The sequence below is a fragment of the Rutidosis leptorrhynchoides genome, chromosome 10, assembly GCF_046630445.1.
Source record: "Rutidosis leptorrhynchoides isolate AG116_Rl617_1_P2 chromosome 10, CSIRO_AGI_Rlap_v1, whole genome shotgun sequence".
Taxonomy (NCBI): domain Eukaryota; kingdom Viridiplantae; phylum Streptophyta; class Magnoliopsida; order Asterales; family Asteraceae; genus Rutidosis; species Rutidosis leptorrhynchoides.
In genome coordinates this window covers 51,834,523-51,849,182 of record NC_092342.1, presented here as the reverse complement: position 1 = coordinate 51,849,182, position 14,660 = coordinate 51,834,523, and the positions used below count along the sequence as shown (strand labels likewise).

General features: G+C 34.1%; 3 protein-coding genes across 3 annotated transcripts; 1 reads left to right on the top strand and 2 right to left on the bottom strand.

Annotated features, from left to right (window-relative positions):
* The first annotated feature begins 808 nt into the window (after window positions 1-808).
* LOC139871557 (uncharacterized) lies at window positions 809-1,543 on the top strand. The gene is made up of 2 exons (XM_071859262.1): window positions 809-1,193; window positions 1,321-1,543. Exons 1-2 carry the CDS (start codon window positions 851-853, stop codon window positions 1,335-1,337), a joined length of 360 nt encoding a protein of 119 aa, XP_071715363.1. The 5' UTR covers window positions 809-850; the 3' UTR covers window positions 1,338-1,543.
* Window positions 1,544-1,569: 26 nt separating this feature from the next.
* LOC139871556 (magnesium-protoporphyrin IX monomethyl ester [oxidative] cyclase, chloroplastic-like) lies at window positions 1,570-7,038 on the bottom strand. Its single transcript, XM_071859261.1, has 6 exons — window positions 6,943-7,038; window positions 4,656-5,036; window positions 3,002-3,066; window positions 2,571-2,898; window positions 2,387-2,485; window positions 1,570-1,972 (listed from the first exon to the last, which is right to left on the bottom strand). The coding sequence occupies exons 1-6, from the start codon at window positions 7,006-7,008 to the stop codon at window positions 1,709-1,711; spliced, it is 1,203 nt and encodes a 400-aa protein (XP_071715362.1). The 5' UTR covers window positions 7,009-7,038; the 3' UTR covers window positions 1,570-1,708.
* Window positions 7,039-7,917: 879 nt separating this feature from the next.
* Window positions 7,918-11,631, bottom strand: LOC139872465 (uncharacterized). The gene is made up of 2 exons (XM_071860342.1): window positions 11,491-11,631; window positions 7,918-10,362 (listed from the first exon to the last, which is right to left on the bottom strand). The coding sequence occupies exons 1-2, from the start codon at window positions 11,495-11,497 to the stop codon at window positions 8,279-8,281; spliced, it is 2,091 nt and encodes a 696-aa protein (XP_071716443.1). The 5' UTR covers window positions 11,498-11,631; the 3' UTR covers window positions 7,918-8,278.
* Window positions 11,632-14,660: the final 3,029 nt, after the last annotated feature.

Sequence of the window (14,660 nt, the reverse complement as noted above, 5' to 3'; positions counted from 1 at the left end):
TCCATTTCAGTATAAAAATTAAATAAAGGTAAATAAAAATTAAAAAATATATAAACTAAAAAAATGAAAAGTTGATATAAATATATATATAGTGGACAGATCCATTGCTAAGTAAATTTTGAGGTACAAACTAGATAAGAAAATGTGGACCAATGATAAGAAAATTTTGGGTACAAAAAAGTCTAATACTCTAATTTTATCTTTTTTATTTCGAAAAAAAATTATAAAAAAAATGGGTCTCGACTTGACCCAACCCGGCTCAACCTGTTTAGACCCAACCTATTCGACTCGTTTGAATATTAAGACCCATTTTGACCCCAAACCTGTTTAGGTCTCGACCCTACCCGACCTGATCCGACCCGTTTGTTATACATTTCCAACCATGCTTTGAGCAAGGAATGCAAAAACATCACCTCGTAAATGTTGGTGGATCAAATTTCGCAACTAACCATGCTTTGTGCAAGGAATGCAAAAACATCACCTCGTAAATGTTGGTGGATCAAATTTCGCAACTAAGATAGTGGATGATAAAAAATCAAATGAAATTTGAGACACTCAACTAGTTTGTTGAATGGCTAGCGTACATTTGGAAAGTTGTTAAGTAGATGGCGAATCATATATAGCCACTGTTTATTAACCTAACACCCTAATCCCTATGTGTCAAAAAAATAATAGCACAAACAAAAAAGTTTATAAATTTAGTGCATCCTCCATTTGAGAACATCATGAGTGCTGAAACCAACAACACTTTTTTCACACTATATAATCCTTGTGAATGCTAGCAATGAACTCAACTTGAATGCATAAGAACTAAATAATAAAAACATCATAAACCAAGAAAAAGTTTACAATGAAGGCTTCAATGAGAATGATATGCGCAATGTGTTTGGTAGCGATTATAGGAATCACGAGTGTTGTAATCGTCGAGGGAGCTGGTGGGCCCTGTGGGAAATCTAGTCCTGATAATGAAGCAATGAAGTTAGCACCTTGTGCAAGTGCGGCTCAAGATGAAAAAGCAACGGTCCCAGATAGTTGTTGCGCTCAAGTGAAAATAATTGGGCAAAATCCGAGCTGTCTTTGTGCTGTTATGCTTTCGGATACCGCTAAGAGCTCTGGAATCGACCCTAAAGTTGCATTGACCATTCCTAAGCGCTGCAACTTCGCTCATCGACCTGTTGGCTACAAATGTGGACGTAAGTATCTACAGTACTAACCATCAAATTTGATAAATACACAAGAATTGTGCATTATTTATGTGTACAGTACAACCTCTTAACGTGCTTCACTAACTTTTGACCTTGACTTTTACTCGTTTTGCAGCTTATACTCTTCCATGAACGAACATAACGAATATTGGACGTGGCGTTTTTGTGACAAAGGCGCAACACGTATTAGTCTTTTTATAGATGAAAAGGCTAGCATGATAAACATATGTAACTATGGATCTTTTATTGAATAATACTTGCCTTTTTAAGGTGTTATCTGAAATAATGTTATCTTTGTGATCTGAAGTATGTTATATTATGTCACAAAAAGAAAAAAAGAAAATAAGTACTGAAGATCATAATAAGTCATAAATTTAATGTTTATTAAATAACTCTAATAAAATGAGTTCATAAAAATTATCATGTTTCTTTTTACATGGCAATAATGTTAAACCAAAACAAGCGAAAACCAACATGACTCGGATTGATTATTCGATTATGATCTAGTAAACAAGTTGAGGATCCATCTCTGCAATGTCGACTGATCCAGATTCAATCGGTTTCATTAAGTACGCAGCCAACAACTCAGAAAACAATGCAGCAATATGCGGGATTCGCTTCAAGTTTTTCACCAATGGGATATCATCTGATTCCCCAATCGCTATTATCTTCGAATTGATATCAGCCATTCGATCTAGTTTCCTCTTGAACTCGGGATTTTCAACGTCCAGTACAGCTGGAAATATTCTAGCTGTTGTGCGGTTTGTCTGCAATCAGCATAATCAAAAAGTCAGACTCATCAGTAATAAATCTGACCCAAATTGATCTATTTTCACACAAGTAGTAAATCTGACCCAAGTTGATATATTTTCACACAACTAGTAAATCTGACCCAAATTGATTTAATTTTATACAAGTACTAAATCTGATCCAAATTGGTCAAAATTCAAACAAGTTAAATCTGACCGAAATTGATCTATTTTCACACAAATAATAAATCTGACCCAAATTGATTTAATTTTATACAAGTACTAAATCTGACCCAAATTGGTCAAATTTCAAACAAGTTAAATCTGACCGAAATTGATCTATATTGACACAAATTGATCTTTTTTCACACAAATAATAAATCTGACCCAAATTGATCTATTTTCACACAAGTGAAACTGAAATTAACAAACCTCGATGATGACATGCATGTCGAATTCCTTTGTGTTTAGCCCAATGCCTTCGTAAAAAGCGGTTCTTTGAGTATCATTAAGATACATGGTGACATACACCTGCAACCCAAATAACATATCAATAAGAGCCTTTCTACATAAAAACTAAAAAACAACATTTCAGTAAAATAAAAAGAGGGTATACAGATAAGCAGAAGAATCGGGCCCACAGCTTAGCCTTCCAGTCATTAAGAAATTGCGGTTGTGCCTTCATGAGAGCAGAAAAAAAGTCACCGTGTCTGTTTTCATCTTGGCACCAGTTCTCAAAGTATTTGAAAATGGGGTAACATTGGTACTCGGGGTTCGCTTTTAAGTGCCTGTAGATGGTTATGTATCTCCAATAACCGATCTTTTCTGAAAGATACGTTGCGTAAAATATGAACTTTGGTTTGAAAAATGTGTATTTTCTTGCTTTAGTCAAAAATCCCAAGTCCAAAGCTAAGTTGAAATCTGACAATCCTTTGTTTAGAAACCTGCATCAAGTTACACATTTTGAGTCTAAATATCAATATCAAATCTTTATACAAATGTGGGTACTTTTGGCGAATTATATATAACTAATGTGTATTTGCGTACCCTGCATGACGTGCTTCGTCCCTGGACATAAGGGAGAAGATCTCGGCAACCACTGGGTTCGTTTTCTGCATACAAAAACGACGTCTTCATTAGTTATAGAATCATCATGTACGAAAAATACTAAGTCACATTTAGAGATGGCAATGGATCGGATATGGATCGGATGATGCCTTATCCACATCCATATCCATTTAGTTTTTGCTCATCCATATCCATATCCATATCCATTTAATTTCAGTTCATCCGTCCATATCCATATCCGATGGATTAAACGGGTTAATGGATATCCGTTGGATATCACATGAAATGTTAATCCAACGACGATTTTATCAATTTAATATAGATTATAACAAATATAAATATTTAATCTTTATGTTTTTGATTTGTTACACATGTTTTAATTGTAATTTAATTGAGTAAAATACGTTATAATATAAGTAAATATACGTTTAAACTAATCTAAATATGCAAAATTGAATATTTTTAGCAACAATTTCATAATTTTGACTATTACAACCCTTATTATCGTTAAGAATTTAAGAATTTGTAGGTTATATGTATATGTATATCGATATGTATATGTATATGCATATATTTTAGTACATATATATGTATATATAGATGTATTTCGGGTGATAATGGATATATCCGTGGATGATAAATTGTCATCCATATCCGATCCACGAAATATTTAGAACATCCATATCCATATCCATATCCGTTAATCGTCCATTTACATCATCCATATCCATTATAAATGGATCGGATCGGGTGGATATCCATGGATGGAACATCCATTGCCATCCCTAGTCACATTAGTTGTAGATTTTAAAATTGTAACTAGTAGTATTACTATTACTATATTTATATATATATATATTGAAAAATCAATTAGACGCGCTTTTATTCAAACCATGGTTGAATTAAACTTCCAAAACACTCATTTTAATATATCTAACTATTCAAACCACCCTAAGTTCAAAAGCTTAATTACACACTTGTAGAAGCCAGAAACCAGGTAATCAAGTATAATCAACTACAGTATTTGACTCTATAAATCTACAGTCAACTTACGTTGCGTTTGATTACCTTTTAATTGAATGGTTCAACGCTGAATGAGTCATTCATCATTCAGTGCGTTTGTTTCTGACATTTGAATGACATATAGTTCTGAATGGTTCAACATTCAGAGTTGAAATACTCTCTTAACCATTAACCACCTAAATTTTATATAATATCCTCTTTAAATTAATCACACTTTTAAAACAAATATATTGTTTTTTGTTCATGCAAAAGGGTAATATAGGGTAAATTTACTTCAGTCACCTTGTTAATTCAAAATAATTATAAAACAGTTTATTGTCATTCTAAACCAACTTCATTCATAACTTTTGAATCATTCAGATTATGAACCATTCAGCGCTTAATCATTCAGTTTTATCAAAAAGACCATTAGTGCCGTCCAAAAAAGTAATTCATATCAAGATTTGCTCTATCTGTAATTCCTAATATCAACAATCCATAACCTTGTTTTACACTTCAAGACTAAGCATCAGTTACTTTAAAACATCAACCAACAATTAAACATTTTCAAACATAACAGTGACAAATATGATTACAAAGAAAGTCAAAGTCAAAGTCAAAGTCAAAATACCTTGAGTCTTCTCCCAAGCTCCTTATAGAGCAAAAAGCCAGAAAACTCAGCAGTACAAGACCTCTCCAAAAACTCAACAAAAATCTTCCTAAGTGGGCCCTGCATTTCATCAGCAGCTTCTTTAAACTCTTTATTCCTAACAAAATGTGTCTGATTATAATCAGTCTTAAATTCCTGCAACAAAGCTTCAAATTCAGCTTCATTTAAATTCTTATTCATTTCAGTATTAAACAACTGTTCCATTTCATCGAAATCTGTCGTGTAAAAACGAGGTGCCAACAATGTTTCCTTAATTCCCTTTTTGTTGTTCCCACTTCCTTTTACGTTTGAATTAGCGGTTGCTGCTGACGACATACGAATAACTGAAACGCCACGTGGCAGCAGGGGCGGACTTACATGTATAGTTGTGGTGGCCTGGGCCCCCACTCAACTCATGAGTCCAAGTAGTAATTGTTTGTAACATTTTTGGCTAATATATAAGGGACCCCAACCCAAACACATAAGGACCCCAATCTTTTTTATCAGCCCAGTTCAACAGACTTTAACCTTAATTTTTTGTTAAGCCTTTTAAACTTAGTCTTTTAAACAAAAAGATTATGATAGTAGTTACTACCTTATCTCCTTCTTTTAGGTTTAATTTTTTTATTTGAAAAGTAAAAAAGTTAGGTAGCTTTAATCAGTCATTCCTCAAGAAGAATCAAAAGTCTAGAGCTTAAAACTCATTTTGCTAATGTGCTATTGATTAATTGTGTAAGGTTTGATACTTATATAAATATTTAATTATGCAATTTTAATTTTATATTTTCTCCCTTACTTTTATTTGTTGACAGATTGTTTTTGCAAACCTCTATTAATTTTGCTATTATGTTAATATTTATATTTATTGACTACACTATCAATTTTACTATTATGTTAATATTTATTGATTTATAGTTTATAATGTGTTTATTTTTTATATTTATACATTCTACTTAATTGCTATTAATAATTTAATAATTAATAATAATATAGATATGAAAGGGACACTAGAATAATTTTTTAAAAGAAAAGTATCATCTAATGAGTAAGGACCTTCAAATGCAAATGATTCGAACAAATTTTCAAAACCTAACTCTACTCCATCGATGCCAAAAAAATTGATATAAACGACCTTCTTTCGGATCCCGTAGATAGAACAAAAATATTAGACTATGATCCTAATCAAAGAGATGAAATCAGAAGACTTTATTTGCAAAGAGGACCATGCCAACCACGTGGTAATTGTTTTCCGATAAAAAAAAGTAGGACAAAAAAGATAGACGTTTTGTCATAACTTGGTTTAATGAATTTCGTTGGTTAGAGTATAGTGTAAAGGCAAACAAAACATATTGTTTATGGTGTTACTTATTTAGAGATCAAGTTGGAAAACAATGTGGTAGTGATTGCATTTGTGACCGATGGCTTTGATAGTTGGAACAAAAAAGAAAGATTTATTGTCCATGAGGGTGATGTTAATAGTTTTCACAATAGAGCACATCAAAGATGTGAAGATCTAATGAAGCCAAAGCAATCTATAGCTGTAGCTTTTCATAGGCAATCTGATATTGATAAGTAAGCGTATCGAATTCGATTACAATGCTCAATTGATGCTGTTAGATATGTGATGCATAACGCATTACCATTTAATGAGGTAAGTACTTAATTGCTTACAAATATGGTAGCTTTAAGCCCACATAATTCGTTTTCTATGTTTGATGCTTCTAAGTTATTGAAGTTGAGTGAGATGTATCCTATGGATTTCAATCAAACGGAAAGAGATCATCTTAAACGTGAACTTGATGTATATTTTGAGGTTGTGCATCGAGATGTTAAATTTGCTAACTTAAAAGGGATTGCCGACCTTGCTAAATTGTTGGTTGGAACTGAAAAAGATCTTTCATATCCTTATGTTTATCCATTATTAAAGCTTGCATTGGTTTTGCATGTTGCCATCGCAACGGTTGAGAGGTGTTTTTCTTCAGTAAAGCTTGTAAAATCGGATATGTGTAGCAGAATGAGTAATGAATTTCTGAATGGTTGTCTTCTTGGGGCGATAAAAAGAGAAGAACTAGCAAATGTTACTAATGAAGCAGTCATTGATCATTTTCAATATAAGAAATATCGTAGGGGAAATTTGTGTTAGGCTTTAACGTAATCTTATTAAGTGTAGTCAATCATACTTTATTAATTTAAATTTATATGCGATATATCTTAATATTATTTTGTGACCCCATCGATTCAAAATCCTGAATCCGCCCCTGCGTGGCAGAATGGTTCTTGATGACGTTGTTGTGTTGAAGTAACTGATTTTTGAAATGGGTTTGAGGAGTGCCATTTTTTTTGGGTTGTTGATGATGTTTTCAGTTTGTGTATATGTTTAAAAAGATGAAGATAATTTGTGTATTGAAGTGATAATTTAGTGATGTATAATGTCATCTGATGAAATCTTGTAGTATGAATGGGAGAATGACACGTGGCTGGAATGAAGATTGAAGTGATTTTACTGGTGTTTGTTTGTTGGAAACTTTTCTGTGGGTTGAAATTTTTGGTCCAAATTTATAATTTGTGGTTGAGAAATATTTGTGGCCTTGTTTGTTTTTCAACAACATAAATAATTTGCTATTTCTTATTGCGAGTACTTTTTGATTTAATTTAATTTTGACTCGTTTACTTTTTTTCCCTCAAAGTTATGTCTTCATTTGCTTCTTGATGAGAATTTAATGAGAATGGATGTTTAATTCAATGTCTACTAGAAACATATCAGTTTTCAGATTAAATGACAAAAAAACAACAATTTTACATACTCCGTATATAATTAAGAGTTATATAGAAACAGATCATTAAGTTAAAAGTAAACATGCCCTTAATTTAACGTGCGTGTTGATAATGTTTTTTTAAGATGATATATGATATAAGAGCACATAAAGTGGTACTGGTTTTCAGTGGTTTTAACAAAAATGTTTGATTTTTGATCTTCGAGTTATATGTTTTAGTCAACGTTACGCCTCTTGGTAAAGGGTGTAGATGACTCTAATCTTCTGTTTTGTCGGGTAGATTGGAGTTTATCTTTTTATGTGTTTTGTAATGTACTTCGGGTCCTAATATGGTCTTTGGTGGTTTTCATTTTCTAGATGAACCTCTTTGTTATAAAAGTTTCTTCGTGTTTGCCAAAAATAATAATAAACAGGTTTGGCGCTTTTTTGAATCAAAACAACACAAAAACATACTGATATAACAGTTAATTTCATGATCCGTTTTATACATAACTCAAAACCAATAATAATAACAGGCAAAACTGTAAAGTTCTTCCTATCTTTACATAGCAAATTTAACCCTTACCATATTATCACACCCTAAACGAAACCGACTTCAACGCGCAAATCATCATAAAATGACTCCTCCGAATTCAACCATCTCAGCTGCACGAAAACGCTCCGCCTAATGCAATAACAGGGTGATACAATAACAAAATAATAAAAAAATAAAATACCATAGTCCCCTAACACAACTACAATATAGCAGATTAACTGCACAACAAAAAGGTAAATTTGAGGTCAACTTTTTACCATATACACCTATATGTTCTTAATAAATCATGGTTTTTATCAACTTGATGCATTAATCTCTTTTCCATTTTGATTAAGATGACGCTTTAATCTTCTGAGCCAAATTTCGTAATCCATGGGATACGGTGTTCCGCAGAGACTATCGACGTAATCAGCAAACGCTTTTAAAACCGCAGATATATCGCCAAGTCTTTGTTGAATTAATCGTTTCGACCAAAACGTATCTCTCCACTCTAACGCACCTTCAACCGAATCCAACTCGGGTACATCGAAATCCGCACCAGACGAAAAATAAAGCAAATAAACGAGACTTTCTGCGTCAGACGCAGAACATAATTTTCCTTCTTGAAGTGCGTACGTAGATGAAAAATGAAGGTTCATAACCGGCCGATCTCGTTCTTCCAAAATCGCATGGCCCCACCCGATAACAACAAAGTAAGACTGATGACTCACGGGTGATGTCACACATATGACGTTTTCAGGTCGAATATCTCCATGTCGAATGCCAGATGATGCAGCTGTGGATAAAGCTGATAAACAATCATGACAGCATCTAATTGCTTCGTCTGACCCGAATTGACCCAAACGGATCATGTCTGCTACAGTTTTGCCAACTGGGCTCGTGACCAGAATCGGGGTCCCACACCACGGGTTGTCACAGTTTTGACCCGAGTTTGACTTTTGGCACGGGCCCGGATGAATTATCTTACCGGACATGATTAATTGTGGTAGATACTTGCTGGATAACCCGTTTTGTTTCATAACCGAAAAAACTTTAGTTTGTCTTTGAACTTGATACCATAACTTCATATCTTCCCATGCGGGTTCGAGCTGAGATGGATCCGACCCGACATATAAAAACAGATAATTACCCGGATCCTCAATTAACGAAGCAATGTAATACGGCGTTTCACCATCGTTTAATATTTCGTTAATCTGATAACTTTTTTGCCGATTCGAATCCTCCACCATTAAAACGGATCCTACTTCTAGTATCATTGATTTTTGAGGCTCGATATTAACGGGTTCGTCTTGTACTTCAACAATTTCTGGTGAAACGCTCCGTTGGTGGAGTTTAAATAAACCATTCCCGTTTATTCCGATATCTAATTCTCCCAAACGCCTCTCGTTTCTTCTTGTTTGAAGACGAGAACTATGATCAGCTGCTAAATCTTCAATCGACGTTTTTGGTAATCCCGCAAACTGAACCATTGAGTGATACGTAGCAAAAAGTACCTGTAAAGCACCTATATCCCCCCAATTTGCGTTACCGAGCTTGTTCCATATTCTATCAAACGGAGTAACTAAAACTCGTGCATGATTTTTGATCCATTCGGCAACACATTCATAAACATTATTTACGTCAAACTCCATTTTGGTCAGATCTCCTTCAACTTTTACAACACCGCCGTATTGACAATCGGCCAAAATAACGAAAACCGAATTCAAAACTGACGGGTTTTTGTTTCTTCGAAGACTTCTCGACAACAAGATACGTATACCGTAAAAAAGGGCTTCACCCAAAATCAATAATGATGGATATGTAACTTCACCGTCTTTTGCGAGGCTCTCAATACCGGGTCTTAAAAGAGCTAATTCAAGAATATCGTGCCATTTACCATGCGGGTGTCTCGGGTTGTTGACCATTACAGCTGTCGCACAAAGACCGTCAAGTTTTCCATTAGCAATGGCTTTTTCGGTTTGATAGAACTTTAAATTCGAGTCATAAAGACTTGCAACAACTAACGGCATCGATTCATTTTGGTTCCAAAACGCCTCCCATAAGCCTTTTACACTTGCGTGTAAAAAATCTTCGATTGCAAGAAAGGTAGTCGCTTCCATGGTGCCAGATGGCGATGCGTAAGCGGCATTCGGCATTCGAATTAATTGTTGAAAAGAAACACCTTCTAAAGCATAATCGAATTTTTGGAGATCGATTAACTCAAAAGGAACATCAAAGTCGAATGAACTTTCGGATAAAGATTGAAACCAGTCTTCGAGATTTTCAGTCAAGATTTGACTATCGGTAAATCGATTCAAAAAAGCCTCCCGAACCCTACCACCTGAAGAAACGCTTGATTTTTTCGTCCCAGACAATACTGATTCTTGATCTGGTGACCCACCTGCATATGAGATGAATTTTATATTATATGGTTAATGCAACCTTCTCATTGTTCTTACTTACTATCAAGTATCAACAAAACTGACCAAGCATAAAATTATGGTGATACTCGAATAGTAGCATAGTTTAACATAACTTTTTTACATGGATTTTATTAGTTTTTTTTTTTTTTTTTTTTTTTTGAACAGCAGTTTGGGATCACCAACGGGACTAAACCACCCACGCGTTCATCTCCCGCAGTTGCATAACCCGCCCCAACTGCAGCACAGGAGGAAACCCGGCCCAATTCAAGGGGGGACTAAACCACCCACGCGTTTATCTCCCGCAGTTGCATAACCCACCCCCAACTGCTGCTGCCCAGGAGGAAACCCGGCCCAATTCGAGGGCATGGGCGGTAAAACACCCCTCCCCCACTGCCCCCGCAACGCGATGTGCGGAAGGCACCCTTGGGTGGAATTCAAGGGTTAAGGGGCAACCTTGTGTGCAATGCTCCACCCCACGGGAGTCGAACTCATGACCTCTCTAAGAGAGGCAGACCACTACCACATGAGCTACAACACAAGGTTATTTGTTAGAATACATTAATAACATACATTTAATTGCTTTCATGTATTTGTTTTGGTGATTTAAAAATATGCATCTAATCCGAAGAGATATATGCTCTATAACGAGAGTGCAAAACATATAGCTAGCATCTAACAATTTCATGAAGGATAAATGTATATTAAATCTAAAAAAGTAAGATATACACAACCTAAGGGGATGCTACAGGTATAGGTAGTCATATGAAAAAAAACTAAAAAACTGCAGGTGTAATTGCAGCATCTATGTTAAGCAAGTGCTCATTACAACAACAAGCAAATGTCTCCCAATCTCATTAGTACTTAAAAAGCAAAATTAGGTTAATTCTAAGCTACTTAATTGGTAAAGTTCAAAACTTTATCATTCAATTCAAAGAATAAATGTTAAAATTATACGCAATTTAACAATCTACAAATTCCAAGTCAATTTAGGTTAAGCAAAAAGTATGAAATTCAAAGTACGAAAGCTGAATTCGAAGAAAAAGGCAGAAACAGAGTTGCAATATAAACAATTTGAGATAGGGCACGCATCAAAAGAATGAATATACCTTCCATTATGAAACGTAAAGAATACAGAATTGAAATTGAGTTGAGTATTAAAAGTAGCAGATCCTGATTGTTGCATATATCAGTTGAAAAAAATAGTCAAAAATGGGTCCACCATCAAGTACGCCAATACTCACAGCTATCTTGTTTGCTCCATCAATATTTCCTTTTTATTTTTATTTTTATTTATTTATTTCTGATGTCTCATATAATATTAACTAGATCCGGATCGGCCCGCGCGATGCGGCGGGGCCTTTCCGGCTACATATTCACATTTAACGTAGCGTTATATATTTATAAAATAAAAAAAAAACGCGGTGATGAGGGTGTGGTTGGATCCACGTGGTTAGTACCTAGTGTGCCTAATAAACTGCACGTTTTTAGAACCAGGAAAATAGCGTAAAAAGGGAAGACGGAACCATGGGTGTTGGCTCGTTTATTGTGCGTCTATGTATATGTATGGAAAATAGCCCGAAATATTTAGTGTTTTCTAAAAAAACGTCTGTTTTGCGAGTACTTAGTTTCGTTGTGTTCGTAATTTTTTTCCGAGTTAAACGGTGATGTCAAAAGAATTTAACTGGCGGCGAGCGGAAAGATACGGTCTGTTAAAAATGTGGGTGGAGTTTTTTAAAAAGGATATTGATTTTACAGTTTTAGTCCCTGCATATTCGGCATGTTTAACATTATTTGGGGGCGTTTTGTAAATATATTTTGTGTTGCCGTTTTAACCAGATCAAACCACCAAAATTTTCACGTGTTATAGTATATTTAGAATATTAATATTAACTAGAAAAAAATTCGACCACGCGTTACTGCGGTTGTAGTCAACGCGCGACCGAATTTGAATATACGTTGTTTGGTACCTAATATATCTAATAGGTTGAGTTGTTTGTTGTACGTATATGTATATGTATGAAATATAGCCCGAAATATTTAGTGTTTTTTTAACGATGTCCGTTTCGCGCGTAGTTAGTCCCGTTGTGTTTGTTAGATTTTTTCGAGTTGAACGGTGATCTCAGAAAAATTTAAACTCGCACCGAGCGAGAAGATAGGGCCCGTTAAAAATTCGGGTGGAATTATTTTATTTTATTTTAATAAAATTATATATTTACACTTTCTACCGCTGAAAAAGTATAAAGTTGAGGGGCCGTTGTAGTGACCCGAAAAATTTCGACTAATTTTAAACCAAATTCTCGATACGATTTAATATCTTTGACACGATAAGCAAAGTCTGTAATGTTGAGTCTCGAAAGTTGAGAACTATTTTCATGAATTCATTTAACCCTTGATTATTCCCGATGATTCACGAACAATTGCTTGTAAATAAATATGTGTATATATATATATAAATGTAAGTATATGTATATTAATTTGATTTGAAATTATAAAATATAATTTAAGCATTTGAATTAAATATGTAAACTAAGATACCAAATAATTAAGTGTAATATTAATACAAGTATATAAAAATGATTAATTATAATTACTAATATACGAATATACCTATATATATATATACAGATTAAGATATATAAGGGGACAAATTGTAGTATAATATATATAAAAGAACGGATAGATGTATATTTCGTAAATTGAACAGATACATTCTAGGATTCTGTTTAACATATCAATCATTTACTGTATCTGATGTATTCTTCTTTTTTTGTTTTGATCTTCTTTTTCTTCTGACACAAATTGATTCTTTGTCTACCACTTCTTCGTTGCAAAAGAATCAAGATCAAAGATTTTTAGCTGTCAATAACAGTTAAAGCGTACGAATCCATTGCAGGTCTCTATCTATTTATGTTTTCTTATTTCCTTCTCCTGTTCAAGATTCTTCATCGATCTCTATTAAACATTACAAAACAAACAGATACAAAAATTGTGAAATATTGATATCAAATGTAGTACGAATCTGTTAGCCATCACTTTCTACTTTCTATTCTTTTTCTTCTTGATTGATTCCTCTGGTCGAATGCTCCTAAGCTATATAACAAAATCTGTCAGAATTAAATATCAAATAAGTACGATTTTGTTACATGTCATTACCTGTTTTGTTTTTCTTTCCTGACTTCTTCTACTAGAATATAACGTCGATACCTTCTTGAATATAAAATAAATCGATTGTACCTTTAAGTTCTATTTCAATCAATTAAATGCACAATATGTATATAGATAATTACATATGCAAAGGATAGAGAGGGAGAGAGAGATATAGAGTTACATTCATCCATCTACTTCTTCCTTGTAATTTCTTCGACAACTCAAACCCACGTCGGGTATCATCAATCACTTCACCATAATGAGAAACCATCACCTTCGAACCACCTTTACTCATATCCTCATGTATACCACCATCGTGAACCACTTGATCACACTATCATCTATCACACACCATCATTGACAACCATTACCACCCATTTGTGTTGCTACTATTTTTCTGTTCGAATCACCACTAGTCACCAAATACAAACACGACAACCACCTTGATCACCAAGCTCCTAAACCAAAACAGCCAAAAAGAACCCATTAAAACCTGCTGCTACTCGCTACTATTTTCTGGTTTGTACCATTCGAAAACTATCATTTTTTTCCTTCTCTCGAACAAATTATAGAGTGCTTTATATCATTGAGTATTAGTTGTCAACTTGGTCTTAAATAATGATAGCGATACACATTCCTTTTATATCTTCCTGACCGGCAATTAAATCAATGGACAACCCATTTGATTTATTTAATTCGCATGCTACCATGAATCTGTTCTTTTATTAGCAAACCAAACCCCACTTGTGTTTCTACTACAGCGACTTATGATGACGACATGAGGATTACAATGAGTAGATAGCGAATGATTTTGTCTTCCATTAAAAACCGATCACTTTTGCTAATTAATGAAGTTGGGCCAAAGGATTACGTATTTAAACACTTGAACATTTGAAAATGATGATATTTCATTCTTTCTTTTTTTTTCGGTGGAGAGGTCAAAAGTTGTCACCAGATACTCCACCAATGATAAAGGATGTACTTTTGAGGGTGCATAAGGCAATTGCGAATGTAGTGGGATCGACTAATGATCATGATTATTATGATAATCACGTTTATGAAGATGACGATGTGATAACCATAGATGATACATGGTGAAGTTGAAACGAAGATGATATTTTTGCTACTA